Consider the following 15,906-nt stretch of genomic DNA (forward strand, 5'->3'; position numbering starts at 1 on the left):
CCAGCCCCAGCAACAAAGCTCCTCTGCTTTCCCCTTTAAATTTCACCACCCTGAATGATGGTTAATTGCACTTTTACTCTGCAGTTTAAAGTTGGTTTTAACAAGCCGGCTGCAGCTTCCAAACCCACAAAAGCCCACCGTGGGAGTGTTTGTACTGGATATTATGAGACACCGTCTACTTTCATACTCTCCAGAGTAATCTTTCACATCATAACGAGATGCTTTTCTTGTGAGACTTCCTTCATTATAACAAGACAATCTCTCTTTCTTCTTCTTCTTCCAACAAAGCTGTGTCATTGTTAAGAAAAAAAAAAGTAGTCCTTAATAATGTCACACTTTTATGTTAGCAGAGTGATGAAGTCAGTTCTCGTGCTGCCAAGGGTAATGCATTATTTGTGGTTGGAGAAGTGAAAAAAGGTACAAAAAAAAAAAAAAAAAAGTCAGACTCATAAATATCAGAGCCATAAACAGCTCTGCCCCTTTGTGGTTTTGTGCACAAGAACATTTTGAGAGGCTGCGTAATTTAGGCAACAAAAGGCAAAAAGAGGCTATTAGGAGGAAGGTATTATCGCAGATTTGGAGCTCACAGTCAGGGATCTGACCTAAAAATTATGGAATTAAGTACACAATTACTAGTAATGTGCAAAGAAGGGCGTAATTGGAGGATAAAATTGCGCAAATGATGTCTGATTCAGGGCAACTCTCAGCTGTAAATAATTCATTTGAACCATAAAGCCTCGTCTGTTCTAGGTCAGTCTGATAGCTTTTATTACATGACTTCCTTTAGGTTTTTTTTAATCATGAAAAAGACAAAATAGTTCAGAGAGAATAGCTTAAATAAAAGACAATAATGTGTCTAGATGTAGGTCTATATTCCGCCTACACCACCTCCGGCTCCCCCGCGCCTCCTCCATCCAACATGTGTCCACACACTCGTGCTGCTGCTGCTGTGCGCATTTCCACGGGAGGATGCAAAGAGGCGGAGGACAGCGCGCGCCCCTGGATGCGAGCGGTTGAAGTCGCAGCCTCTTCACTCCATGTTTGGCCCTGCCCTCGTGCGCTCCGCTCGCTGTGCAGCGTGTGTCTCGGTTGCATTTGGCTTCCCTCACACTGACGCGAACACACACGGACTACCGCTGCCGCCGCCGCCGCTGCTGCTGTGTGTGTATGGGAGAAGTTGTTGGCACACAGGGAGAAAAAGAGAAAGAGAGAGAGAGGGAGAGAGAAAGCACCAGGTAGCAGGACACGGATTTCTTCAAGAAGGGGGCACGCGGGATCTTTTTTTTTTTTCTTTTTCCGAGGGGACGATATGAAGCTTTACGCAATGAGGTGGACGTACCAGAATCTAAAGTGAGGAGCGTTGTTTTTATGTCTTTATTTTTTCTTTGCACGAACATCTAACATCCTGCCCGCTGATTCCTATCAGGATTTGTGTTGTTGTCTTTTTTTTTTGGAGTATTTCCCCCCCAGTGCAACATCACCGAGGATTGCACTGATGTGTGCGATGTGGAGACTGCAGGTCGCCTTATGTACTCTGTCGGTGCTGCTGTCCCTGTCATCTGCTGGAGAAAGCAAAGCGCGGAGCTGTAGCGAGGTTAGACAAGCTTATAACCTTAAAGGATTCAGCCTCGTCAATGTGCCTCATCAGGAAATATCAGGTGGGTGACACCAACTGCGTTTGGACCTCTTTCCACCACGTGCCATGTCCCGTTTCCACCTTGAATCAGACAGTCAGAGAGATGCTGAATGAAGTGTGTCAACAGCATTCTTAATGTCCCAGCATCGAGAATGAGCAGATATGTGCTTATATTTAAAGCCTAACTGTTATTTTCTTATTTAAATCAGTGCAGTCTCCTGTTTTGATAACTCAAAGACATGCCATTTTGCTAAAGTGGAACTAGTGATGATATTTGCCTTGTAAAGGTCAGCATGATCCCCTTCGTTTCCCCTAATGATGAATCACAGCAGGCTGCCTGTCATTCATCACCACTCCTTAAAAACTAAAATACTCCACTTATGCACAAATAACAGACTCACAATGGGTATCCAGGGTAAAAAAGTTCAATGTTATTGACTTTTCCCAGCTCTGAAGCCAAATTGATCCCAGTAAAAGTAGAGAAACTTAATTCCCATTAAAGGAAGAAGAAACCACCTGTAAGTTGTCACCCCTTTGCACCCTTTTGTCCAATAAATAGACTCTTCCTCTTCTCAAGGAGGCGGCTGCACCCACAGGTTAGAAATCGATACATAACCCATTTAACACCCGAGAATCATAAAAGAGACTTTAAAATGTACTTCACTCACAGTGACCTGAGTGTGAAATAATTTATAGCAGAGCTATTTGAACACAGTCAGTAAAAGTCTGACTTTCTAAGGAGCTGGGAGACGTGTTGAGGAAGTGGCTTCATACCTGTTGCTGGCATTCAACAGCACATCATGGAGCATGGAGCTGGTGTGTTGTACTATTTGGCTAAATAGTGGAGAATATTTACCAGTAGGGGGCTGTATGCACTCAGCACCAATACTCCTCTTACTGTGGGTTTTTTCTCGATATTCCTCAAGGCTCCAGCTTAGGTTTTAATTCATGCTCTTTGGTAGAGCAGAGATATGGGGTTTTATTATCTCTTGTGTGGTGGTAATCACATTTATGGTCAAAGCAGGGAAGAAGATTAGTCAGTAAACATAGTGTGCTCCATGAGATGGAAGAGGGGAGGCAGAGAGGCCTCAAGTTAATCCCTCCATTGCCTCTTCGAGACCAAATAGAGATACCGGATTGGTAATTGGCAGTGTCAGGCGGTAATGATCATAGAGCCGCCTTATTTGCTTTAAGCTGGATGGAAATTTGATAGTTTAGTGACTGACTGAGTGGCGTGAAGTGTGTTACAGATCATTGCATTTTGAGTCTTTAAACCCGCTTTATCCAAGATTAAAACTATATTTGGCAAATTTAAACACCCAAGATTTGAGGTTCTTCTTGGAAAGTCTGCACCACGAGTTGCAAAAAGGAAAAACTTTGATTCTAAACTTAGCCTCCTCCAACAACAAAATATATTCAGTTTACCAACAACTCCAAAGGAGATATTTCCAGCAGACTGCTCCAGTATAAAGGAAGACACTGGTGAGAATAATTAATGTGCAGTCCTTTAAACTCTTACATGATACACTTTTAAAACATTCTGCTGCTCTAGTATTTTTATTTCCCTGGTTTTGATATGACAGAACACAGGAACTTAGACAGAAACAGTGTCTTGTGATGTCTCCCCTCCCCTCGCTCTGTCACAAAGTGTTGTTTTGAGATCGAATGCAGCTTTGTAGAGAAGACTCAAGTATTTGAAGTAGCTCTTAATTTGTTCCAGTGTTGCAGGGATTCTGCAAGAGAGTCTGCTGATTCAGACAGACATTTGCATACTAGAATGTATGTAGGATTGAAAGAGTAACATGATTCATGCGGTTTTGATGAATGTTTCAATCAGATTAATATTTGGATGTAATTGAAGACTGAATGTTGGATTTAGCTTTGTTTTTGTTTGATAAAGCTGTTTTTATTGGAGGGAAAAGTTCTCCAGTTTTTGTTGGCCTCCGCTGCCCTGGATTACTGGACGTTTGCCACGCACAAGAAGTTTCCAGATAACAGTTTGAAAAGGATTTTGAAACACTCTGACAAATGTTTATTTGATCTTGCAGAGGTTTCAGGCCTCATTAACCTTTCTTAAGCAGGTTAAAGACGTGCACATAGATCTATTGGCTATATTATAGTTCGTGAAAGTCTTTGGAGCTGTGATCAGCCTCTGATTACCAGTCATGTTCAGCCTGTTCACTATGTGTAATTGGATTTTGTTGCCTCCAAATAACCTCGGCATAAATACAACAGAAGTTAGATATAGGCCTCAGGAGATGGGATTGTAGAAAGCACTCAATTACGCCTAATTAGCTATGCAAATACGAACGTGTGGTAAGCTGCATGAGCGGTGTTAGCGCTCATCTCATCCTTCCATCATTTGCAACGTCATGGTGCTGCTGTGCCTCAAGATGCAAAACACACATGTTTAATGCTCCTGCAGAGGAGGCGACCGCAGGTCATAAGCCCCTGTTTACTTAAGCTAATTATTTTGACAGCTCAGTGCTGCTGACAAGCTGAGCTAAAGTATTTAGGGGGGGACATTCAGGGATTTACTTGTGCTGATATTTTACAGGCAAAACTAGCAGTACAACAGGCTTATCATAAAAAATGTAACTATCTGTTTTTTTCAAGTAATGAATATACCATTTCATTTATGTGAGAATCCGTCTTTGTGTCAGTCTTTGTGAAAAAACACATTTTCATAGCTGTGCAGCAATGTTTCGATGGGTCTTATGGGTTTCACTGTCACAAAACTTTTCCACAAGTTCCTGCAGTTCCTTGAAAAGTCTTAAAGATCTTGTAAAGTGAAATCCAAACTTTGTGTCTTAACACACAAGATATGTTGCTGTTAACCTGTTTCCTGGCTTGGTTTTATTTGGGCAGGAAACCATGACATCCCCGGTCTTGATGGGGAATTGCCTCCCCAACAGTAGCAAATTATTTCAGTACAATCTGTCGTTAACTGATGCCACTGCCTTCATTGAAAGTTAACCGCCAGCTACATGCAGTGTTTTTGTTCTTTGTGAGATAAATTACCCATATCTATCAGCCATTTCTATTTGTGCCAGAAAACGGTAAATTTAATATCAACAACAACAAATGTCTCTCTGCTCTGGCACAGAGCTACACAGCTGCACTCTGATCAGAAGCTTTTTTTTTTTGAGTCTTAGAGGACCATATTTCTTGTGAATGGGTGTGGCTTCAGCTCATTCAATGACACGCCCACACCATCTTCGAGCAGGTTTTACTGCCTCATTTTTCATAATCTTGAAGTTTAATTTTAATCTTTATAAGATTTAAATCATTCTTTTTTGTGTATAATACTCATTCATTTTACAACTAATAGCATTTATGGCGGTTTTGCATGTATATAATCTTTGTATGTCAGCCCAGCCTTGTCAGAGTAGCGGGGCTTAGAGAGGATCCTTCAGTGTTAGAGAGATATTAGCAATAGTTTAAGAAAAGAAGAGGGGCTGTATTTAACCACACAGACAAGACTCATTGTTACTAAAGACTGCCTGAGGAAACAGTGGAAAAACTGTAACCTGATGGCACAGTTAGCATTAATAAAGTGTCTATCCACATGTTCATACACTCTCCCTCATGTCTGCATCTCTTATCCTCCCTCTTTGCAGTAACGAGTCAGGATATCCCTTATGATATAGCTTGAAAAGCTGTAAAACCAGGAAGGAGACAGACAAGAAGATTCAGCAGTCAGAGTTTCTGAGGTTTATACATTTTCAAAGTGTAAAAAATACATAGTAAAAGTCTTTTTGCACAACATTAACAGGTTAATCCTCTAATTTTGGTAAAACCTGTACTATTCATGTCTGGCCTTATGTAAGATTAGCTTTAGATAGTCTGTATTTTCTAGGTGTTAAGACAACAGAACTCCCTCATCTGATTTGTGTTTTATATAAAACTACTGACCTGCAATTTCCACATACGACAACTGCGCCGCAGGTTTGCTCCAACCGAAGGCGAGCGACCTCGCCCACTGGAAGCATGTCTAGGGTGCTGCACCACAGCACGCAGCCCAGATCAGCGGGCAGAGATCACAGGAGAACTGCGAGTTCACACATGAATAGTATGTCAACAGTAGACTATTTTACATTTTGGGTTAATTTCATCCATTACGGTATAAGCCCATGATATTATTGCTTCCACCGTTTGGCGAGTACATCAGTAAGATAAAAGGTTAATGTTTGCTTAAAGGATTTATTTTGTGTGAAATTCTTTTGTTAAAAAGTTAACGTTTCCTCGTCAATGGCACCGTTGTAGCTCTGTGACCCAGTGACCTCTTGGCGACCCTTTGCTCATGTTGCAGGATGGGACGTAATGTTGATATAGTGATGATTTACTATCAGGAGTCCGTACATTGTGTGTTTTTTTTTTTTGAAAGAAGTGGATATTCTACCCTTTTGACTTCTTGTTTGGAGCTTTTTGCTTGACAGAAATTGATGCGGTTTGGCAGCAGCTGGTGCTGAAAATAGACCTGCAGCATATCTCGAAAGAAGAGGAGCGGAGTGGCGCTCCAGGGACGTGCTGCTGCTGGGCTGAGGAAATGCACTGATAGACTAGAGAGGGAGTGATATGCTCTGCAGTGTGATTTGCTAGTGGATTGCAGCACAGTTGTGTATGTGGAAATTGGAGGTCAGTTTAAAAGTGACGGCGTTAAAAATTACGAATTCAAGAAAACTTAAAATTGATCAATAAAATCGTGTTTTTTGATTTACAATCAATAACTTTCTATTCCTAACTGAATTTTCTTTACAAACTAAATCAAATATTTTCCTGAATTAAGTGTTGGATGCTCAGAATTTCCTGGAGGAGGACCCCCAGACCCTCCTCATATTTTATAGTTCTTACGGGGATTAAATAAACTCTCTTTACTACCAGATCACTCTTTAATTTATAATTTTAGCAAACCTGTGGCAACACCCAACTACACCATAAAGTACCATTATCCTGCCTTACAATAAGTTACTTTTCAAGGAAATAACCTTAGTGTGGTTGCTCAATGAGTTGGCCCTATGTCGTAATATAGACAACATTTTACACCTCTAAACAGGTGCATGTTCAGATATGGTTCATTTTTAGAAATCCAAACAAAACCTATCATGGCATTTAGCACTGCTATTCACCTTTATAATGTGAATGTTTCATCAGCTTATCATGGTTTTAGGGCCGTTTGGGACTACAAGAGACGTAAAACTGCATTTTTTTTTTTTGAGTTCTGGAGGAAACAGGAAGTTTGAGACGCTCTTAGCTACTAGTGATTGGTCGGATGGTGTGATTTCACTTCCCATGGTGCTGACTGATCTCCACTGACTGGTTGAGAAAAATCATTCTGGTTCTACTGTCTCACAGAGACATGGGGGGAGGCCACGAAGGAAGTCGACGAAAGTGATATATGCCCAATAAAGGGTTAAGAAAAAAAGTGGCAGCAGATAAAATATGGACAGCTACTGATAAAGCATGAATGCGGAAGCAAACATATACATCAGTAGACTTTTTGTTTGTTTGTTTGTAATGAGCTGTTTTCTCTAGATTGTGTTTTATCTCAGGATAACAATGCAGGTTTTTCTGTGATGAATAATTGAAATCTTGAGAAAACAACTTAAATGAACTTATCACTGTGAAAAAAGGCTTTGTTATCATGAGATAAAAAGATAAACAATGAAGATCACAAGAAAATCAAACAAAATTCACTACAGGTTAAGGGACTGAGATAAAAAAAATATGAATGCATGTCCACTCAGGGCGTTCACAAAATATGATAACTTGATGCAGGCTGACTCTTTATCATTTAAAATCTTTGACCTTGATGTATTACCATTCTACTAATGTGTTTTTAGTGCCTGTGTGTCTTTCTAACAATAACTAGAGTCACGTTCCTCCAGAAGTAGGCAGAGCAGGCAGGAGGCAGAGGCGGCGTCTCCTGCAGTCTCTGAGACGACCACATTAACACGTGTGGCTCTGCCATGAAGAGATGTAATGCACGCTCAGCAGTGTAACACTTCTGTCATACCGGCTGCTGCGCTCTGCAGATTGCCATCATACTCGGTTAAATGCTGTGTTTGAGAGAACTGTTTGGCACTGATGCAGACATAATGTAATTGACTGAGTTGGCTGACTGGGATTGAGGTCAAATATACTACCCACTTCATTGATTAGAGGGAGTTACTTTCTTTTTTAGCCTGAGGAAACATGGGCCAGGACTGGTTTTAAAGCATGGGAGAGGTGGGAGGAAGAGGCCAGGAAGAGAAATCTTAAAGACGAGTTTTCTTAGAGCTGGACGTCTCTTGGAGGAGAGCCAGTATTCTTTGCAGGGAACAGGTGGGAAGGATAGAGTTGTGGAGCTGAATTGTACTATTTGAGTCTGAAAAATGTCCAAAACTTGCTGCTGGACAGCTTCATTAAACTTCAGCAGGCTGAGCTGTTGATTCCCTTTGCTCTCGTGTCCATGCTGTCGGTGTCAGAGCCCATCTGCCTGGTGTCAGCCAACAATCCAGCTCGCCTGTGAGGACTGGGCGTTAGTTAAAGTGTCACCCACACAGTGCAGTGTGATTGTCAGGCCTTTGTTCATAAACACAACAGCTCCTGAACGCCTCAGTCAGACCCTTCCAGCCAGCTCCTGCTCCAAGGCTTTGCTGTTAATATCAACAACTCCTCACCAAACAGGAAGAGGATTCTCATGGGTTGACTCTGCTCTTTGCTATGGCTTTCAGACACTATCCCTTGATGTGCCACCATTTCTATGAATGCAGTGCCTGACTCTTGTTTTTCCTTTCACAAGAATAACAATTACCTTTGGGCTTCATTACTGCAGCTCGAAAGAATATCGTTTGATTCGTCTTAACAGAACAGATATTAGTTGAAGTACAATCCAGCAGAGTTTTTCCTCATGTGAGTTCCTGATGCCGTGACTCTCTCTGTTTATCACTCTGATCTGTTCTTGGCTGTTTGTAAGTTGTGAGATGCATGCAGATCCCCAGCTCCTTTAAGCACATCCCAGATATCAGAGACCCTGGCTGTTTGTACTTAAATGATGAGTAAGACCCTAGTGAACCTTCTCTACACAGCTCAGGTAATATTGTCAACATTTCACTGCACGGACTTCACTGCAGCTCATAAAAATACACCAACTTTGAACACTTCTTTGCATAAAAATGTAGGATTATTACAAGGCTGTAGGGCTGTAGTCAGCCAAAGAAAGACATGGTTGACCGAAATTACACCCACACACCGACCAATCGATTGGTCGTTCAGTTAAAAAAGGGAAAGTAGATTAAATTAAAAAAAAAAAAAAAAAAAATGTATATATATATATATCTCAGCTGCCAGGTTTCTTATGGCACCCTTCTGGTATTCTGAATTATCTTACAAATGAAACAAGCTTTATGAATCATTAAAAGTTATTTTTATTTTTTATTTTGTTGAACAACAAAACAGCTGACTCAGAGACAGTCAGCATGCTCCTGCCTTTAATCATATAAATTCTGTGATCACAGCACAATAACTCTTCAGCATCGTATCTTCAAAGATATCCTCAGATAATTGTCTGTATTAATCTATAATGATTACTATTAACGGGATCTCTTGTTCCAGTCTGCACTGTGTCATATTCCAGCATATATCAGACCTCATTAATACCACATATTTACTGACTGGTGAATTAAAAAGCCATGGGAATTGAGGCTCCAACAGAGTAGAGACACTCAGCAGTGTCACACTCACAGCCTGCATCTTTGTGTTGAGTTTAAGATATATTGTTTCCAAGTTACTTACAGCGTTAAAGCTGTCTGATTTTAAAGGGACCATTGTACAAATCAAACACAGATGTCACCATTTGATGATGTTAAGCAGAGGTAGCCTACGGCTAGTTTTAACCTGCAGCCCCATGACAGGTCATAATTAAAACAGTGAATCAAATAGATCTTTGGTGATAGAATTTCAAATTTCATTTTAATTATTTCATTTGCCCTTCACGTTAACAGTATTATATCACAGTGTTACAAAATTAAAAGAGATCGTGCAATTAAATACAGTGATTTAAACCCCCTTCTCCAACTAAAATAAACCTGTGATGGCATACTGTGCATAAGATCACAGAAAAATGTTTTTATAAGGATCTCTATGTTCACTTCTTTAAATAATTTGATAAGTAAAATATTGGACAACAATCATGAAAACCCCATAGATCAGGTAGAACATCTAAAAACAGATGTGTCTGCCTCCAAGTCATCTGTTATCTTCTTCAAAGCATCCAATGAAACATCAGATCTTTTTAGAAGTTAGCCTGTAGTTAGCTGAAAGGGTCCTTGCTTTAGCATGGGAAGAGGACACGCCGAAGATAGGTGTTAGGATTTCTGAGTTATGTACAACTCTTCCTTTAGAAGAGTTGCCTCTGCTATCAAGGGCAAACAAGCAGCCGTTCACAATATTTTGGGCCCCTTTATTTCATTTCTAGAAAATACTGACTTAACTGATTAATAGAAATATCTGGGATCATTTTTTTTAGTGGTCCTCTGCAGTTCTTCTAGACATGAAATATAAAATATAATATTAGGCAGTTGTAAATTTAAAATCTGTCATCCCAGTTAAGCAAGATCCTTAACTAAAACTATAATGATATACGTGTGTTTGCATGTGTATTTGTGAACACATGAAATGTTAAACTGTAAAATAATAAAATAAACAAATGAAAATAATGTAAGCAAAAAAGCATCCAATGAGACCAAGTCATTAAGTTTGAGGTTATTTTATAATTTGTTCCAGCCCAAGAGGGTCGCAAATTTCGTTACTCTGACTGTCAGTGCACCACAGCCAGTGGTTACAGTGTGGCAAAAATCCATAGCATTGCAAAAATGTTACAGTTGAAAGCACTAATACCAGTTTACCACCCACCACCAGCTATTACTAACTGTTATCCTCTCTGTGTTTTATTTAACAGGTCAGATCTGAGGGATGGGAAATATGAGGAGCGTGTTTGGGGGATGACATGTATCAAATAGCGACAGGATTGGGCAGTGCGATGAAGACTGTCACCTCTGTGGCTGTGGATCTAAACTGGTGCCTTATTTGCACCTGTTTTGTAACCATGTCCACAATAATAGAAATCTTAGGGACCCTATATTGTGTATGTTTTTTGTTAATGTCAGTTTAAATCAACTGCTGCACAGTTTCTTACTTGCATGGTATCTAATTGTTGCCAGTGCATTTGTGCAGTTTAGACTATCTCACCTCCTCTGCTCTCAGTCTTTTTGATAGAGTGAATGTAACTTAATGACTTACAGTAAGGGTTGAAAATAACAGTCTTTGAATTAAATGGACCATTGCTGCTCTGTTTCTCAGTCGCTACAGCTTTAGGTTAAATATGACTGCAAAGCTGTCCTGTTTCCAAATCCTGGAGAAATTTCTGAATACTTCAGTTTTTGTTGAAAAGGCTGGCCAATTAAAAAAAAAAATGCAAACAGCTGAGGTGGGTACACGTGGGCAGTGTGTCTGGTTACTGTTCAGTGTTTTGTTGGGTATTTGTCACAGTGCAGTGTTACAGGGTAAGCCTGGGTAAAGTGCAGCTGAGAATAATCATAGCCCATTAAAAGAAGCAGATCAAAACGTGAATGAGATACAGCAACAGAGCGGCAGTCTGTGATGTGTCATCTGGCATTTTCACAGCATTGATGGACATGTTTTATGAGAGAATACGCACGCTGTCAAACACTAAGAACTTCTCTGGCTTTGAAAACTGTTGGAAATATTGGAGGTAATGTAAGTATTTAAGTAAACAAATATATCATATAGAAATTTATTTTTTGCTTAATGGTGACATTTCTGAGCAGAAATTCTACTTTAAATCAGCTGTAAGCCTGCTCTGTTTCAACTTATGGTACTTGTTTTAATGGCTGATGTTTATTGGTTGAAAATATAAACAATTTGACAAGATAATGCAATCTACCTTCAAGCAAAGTGCAGCTGACAATTATTACTAACTAATTTAATAACATTGTAAATTAATAGTGACTTTTTAATAATCAGGGCCAATTCTATCAAGAAGAGTCTCTTTAAAACTCTCTGGGTGACCTTCAGCAGAGGTATTTTGGCGTGTTGTCACAAAAGCCATGTATCCGTGGTGCCCTGATGTATTTTTAATTTGCCATACATGTGGGACAGATATGCAGCATAAATTTGGAGGTAAATCTAGATGTGTTCTCTGCAGCCAGATGTCTAATCTCTAAATAATGGAATGACATGAGACCTTTAGTGAAAGTGTGGGAATAGAGCTCTAAAAGCTTCAGCCTAGAAAAAAATATCCATATAAAAATTCAGCGGGGCTTTTTTTTTTTTCAAAGCCCATTAAGATGCTCTTGGCTCTGCCAAATTGGAAATAAGTCTCTTGCCAGCCTGTATACATCTTCAGAGAGAACAGTTAATGAGATGTGAGGGAGATTAGGCTGTGTGTGTTTCTTAGTGTGTGTATGTGAAGCAGTTTAGCCTCACTTTCCCTGTCTTTCTTGTGTTTTGCATCTCTACTGTGGTAGAAAATGACAAAAGTGTTTTGTTTTTCATTGGCCGTGACAGCTTGTGTGTATGAAAGCCATAAATGAGCTTGATTGTGACTCCTCCAGCTTTACTTTTTGTCTCTTTGTTAGATTTGTTAAATGAGGATGTCTGACAGCCGTCCTGACCTGAAGAATGAGTCAAACCCTCTGCAGTCATTCACAGACAGATACACATACAGTCTGTGAGCTTCCTGAAAGCCCTTCTTAGCAACGTGTTTGCTGTTTTCCTGAGTTGTGTGAAAAGCCTCTGGCCATAGCGTAGGAGACTGCTATGAGCACTTGTTTTTCTACTTTTCAATCAACTCTTGGCCTAAATCACTTATGTAGGGTTGGGATTAAGGATGTCTACCCTCTCAAGCCCCGAGTGGAGCTGGGAAATAACAGCAGGAAGTTTAAGGATGGAGGTGACTGTGTGTTAGGGATTAGAAGACACAGGACAAGAAAAACAGCTGAGACAATACAAATGTAGCACATAGACACAGAGGGAACCCTTGACTACCCATGTGGTGAAATCATGACATGATTGTTGACTGTGTGAGGCGAGAGGAGCTCTGGGACACAAGGAGGAAGCCACTGGGGATGTTATCCATCTAAATCCAGGAGAAGTGTGATCTTCTGTAGAGATGATCTGATACTAGTTTGCTCAGTGGGCGGACACATCTGCTCCCATTAAAAACCTAAGGAACGACAAACTGAAGGAATCCTAACCTAAAAACAAGCACAGCGCCTACACATGAGCTAAGCTTACTTAAGTGACAGCGCTGCGTGCAGCCCCTCAACCTGCTGTGTTTGCTCAAGCATCACAGAAACACACATTTTTAATATTATGCTGATTTTTGTCTTGTTATATCCCCTGCTTCTCACATGTAGGGTTGTCATTATACCAGAATTTTAAACTGTTCCAGTGCTGATAATACTGATACCTGTCTGCCTGTATTTCTTATGCTGAAATGCCTGTAGAATCTTAACCCTTTTAAGCACAATCAAGTTATGGACATCTTTTTTTTTCAGGGCAACCTGGACTATCATAGTATGTGTGCTTCAAAGATGTCAGATGAATGTTTCAAAAGTTACATGACAGAAAGACTGGACCTGCAGGCCTTGCCTGTCAGAAGATAAAATAATTTGGTATTCCAGTGCATTAAATGCTCATTAATTCAATTCAAGGAGCCCAAACGCCCTCTTTTCTTTCTTGGAGACATAGAGGACTATTTTTTCTTAACCTTTCAGCTGGCAGATAACTTTGTAGTGTCTTTTTTATCTTTTGCCGACTGATTGGTCCAAGGAACACAACAGAAGAAGAAATTCAAGCATTGTGATTGGCTAACAGGAAGTTTAAAACATAAAGAAAAGCACATAGAAGTGTGAGCTACAGCTGATGTCTATTTTTTATAAATAAGATTTAAGCCTTAAGGACAGCAGCCTATGTGCTTGTGACGCGCAGAAACAACCAGGAGGCCACAGGCGCCCCGAGAATGATTAATTTATCACTTTTCCTGCTGTATTGGAATACTGAAAAATGTTATTGCGCATCACTGTTTTTTTCTCATATTGTGCAGGCCAGGTGGCGGCTTTAATATCTGTGGCAGCGCTGCTCACTGTGTAGGTTAGCAGAAGAAGAAATGATGCTCACTCTTTTCAGCTGTTCTGGCTGAGAGGAGGGGAGGACATTTCATTCATTCTGTGATTTTAATAATAATAATAATAATAATGATAATAATAATAATGATAACTAGAAAAGCATTTGGAGACCTCAACCATTAGCCCTATCTCCCAATAGTACAGAATCCTTCAAAAAATTCCTGCATCCAGACGGTGATCCGGCTCACCCCCAAAATCTAATCAGTTCTTCCTTATGCCATTTCTGAGATTTCCTGAAAATTTCCTGAAAATCTGTCCATAACTTTTTGAGTTATGTTGCTAACAAACTAACTAACAAACCCTGCTGATCACATAACCTCCTTGGTGGAGGTAATAATGATATAATAATAAGGGTGCACGTTTGCAGGGTCTCAATAGCAACATTATATTATGATTTGAGATAACTACAATGTTAAGGTTGAGGACAGTGGGCCTATGAAGACCTCAGCAGGGGTCTTGAGGTTTCTTCCTGGGGATTTTTTATATAAAACACTATTTTTATGCTAATTTATGCATTTTTGGGCACTTTATTTATGATCAAATTAACTGAAAATGTGAAATACGTACCTGAAATTAGCTTTACAGTCAGTATCACTTAACTTATATTGATGGAATTTCTTATTTCTGTTCATTTTTTGCCACAATACTCATTGAAATTCACACTGTAAATTCACATCTGCTGTCAAACAAAGGCTAAGTTTTCAGAATGGCAAACATTTTCCAATCAACCCCCTAATGTCTAAGCACTTGCCGGCATGTTTTTACTATGTATTTATTAATATCTTTTTCATTTTATGCCGTAAAAAAGGGGTTCAAATGCTTCGAATGGATGAATGGGAGAATGAATGGGACGATCTTATCTTTCACCTCTGTGACTCCCAGCCGGAGTTACAGGGCTAATAAGAAAGCTATGGGCACTGGTTGCTGTTGGTTGAATCTTTTGTGTGTCAAACAGCATTTGGGCCAAAATAACTCTTTACACAGTCCTCTAGGACAAAAGTGGGTCTCAGTATGCATAAAGCTGAGATTGTCCTGAAAATGTTGATTTAAAACACTTAGGTGTTGTGTTATTTGGATTTAGAAAATAATGTAAAAATCAAGGAAATACCCTTGGACCATAGAGGGTTAATATCTGCTCCCTTTTCCTCATATCATCATGGGATCTTTTAACTGCTCTGCTTCCCCGTTATCATCTGATGGCAGAGTTGTGTTTAAGTATGAGCACAGAGGTCCCTCTAATACTAGCACCAATGATAGAAATCATAGGGAAAACACAAACATATTGTCAGTAATGATTGTTCTCCATGTTACTGACTGCTGTTTTGGAGCAAAAAGAGTTGCTTTTCTATCAGGATATATGAACACTACAACGCCCACCTCTGCTTTTTATGTTGCGTGTGTGACGAAGAGCGGGGGGCAAGAGAGAGAGAGCAGTGAAGTGAGGCTGAGTTGAGTGAGGTACACTAGGAGAGAATCAGAGGAATTGATGGCCTTACTTGTGCTTCATTCCAAATGTTCTGGGCTCACATCGGTGCCCCCGTCAGTGTGGCACCCTAGGCAGCGGCCTGTATCGCCTATCCCCAGAACCAGCCCTGATGGGACTGGCCAGAGTCATTAGTTTGGAAACAGCTCCAGCTGTGTAGTGCATTGTTGAACATGGACATGTGTCGGGCTGCCTGCTGCCTGTCTCAGTCTTTCACTAGAATACATTACATAAAACCAAAAATGACGTAGGAGTACTGGCTGGCGACAAATTTTTATATGAAAACTGGAACACAACATCATGTGGTGTTATGGCAATTTTGTGTGGTGAAATTAGGTTGCTGAAAGCGTACATTTTACAGGCTCAAAAAAAACCCTGCACCAATTATTCACCCAAAAAAAGTGTCTGGTGTGCAAAGGCCTTAACAATGCAGAATTATTTGGTCAGTCTTTTCACCTGTTTCTATGTTGACTGAAAGTTTGTTGGAGAATTTCTAAATAGTGACTATTACTGATAGGCTTCCGGTGTCTCCCACAGAAACTTGATGATGTCATTGAGTTTCTGTTCATTTTATATACATTTTATGTGTCAAACAA

The 15,906-nt window shown here is 40.0% G+C and overlaps 1 protein-coding gene across 1 annotated transcript in view; it reads left to right on the forward strand.

Annotated features, from left to right (window-relative positions):
* The first annotated feature begins 1,008 nt into the window (after window positions 1-1,008).
* gpc6a (glypican 6a) overlaps window positions 1,009-15,906 on the forward strand; it is a 274,767-nt gene continuing 259,869 nt past the window's right edge. The window contains exon 1 of the mRNA XM_041791791.1: window positions 1,009-1,658. Coding sequence (XP_041647725.1) covers window positions 1,496-1,658 — 163 coding nt within the window. The 5' untranslated portion in view covers window positions 1,009-1,495. The remainder of the gene's footprint in view (window positions 1,659-15,906) is intronic.

Source organism: Cheilinus undulatus, linkage group 1 (assembly GCF_018320785.1).
Source record: "Cheilinus undulatus linkage group 1, ASM1832078v1, whole genome shotgun sequence".
Lineage (NCBI taxonomy): Eukaryota > Metazoa > Chordata > Actinopteri > Labriformes > Labridae > Cheilinus > Cheilinus undulatus.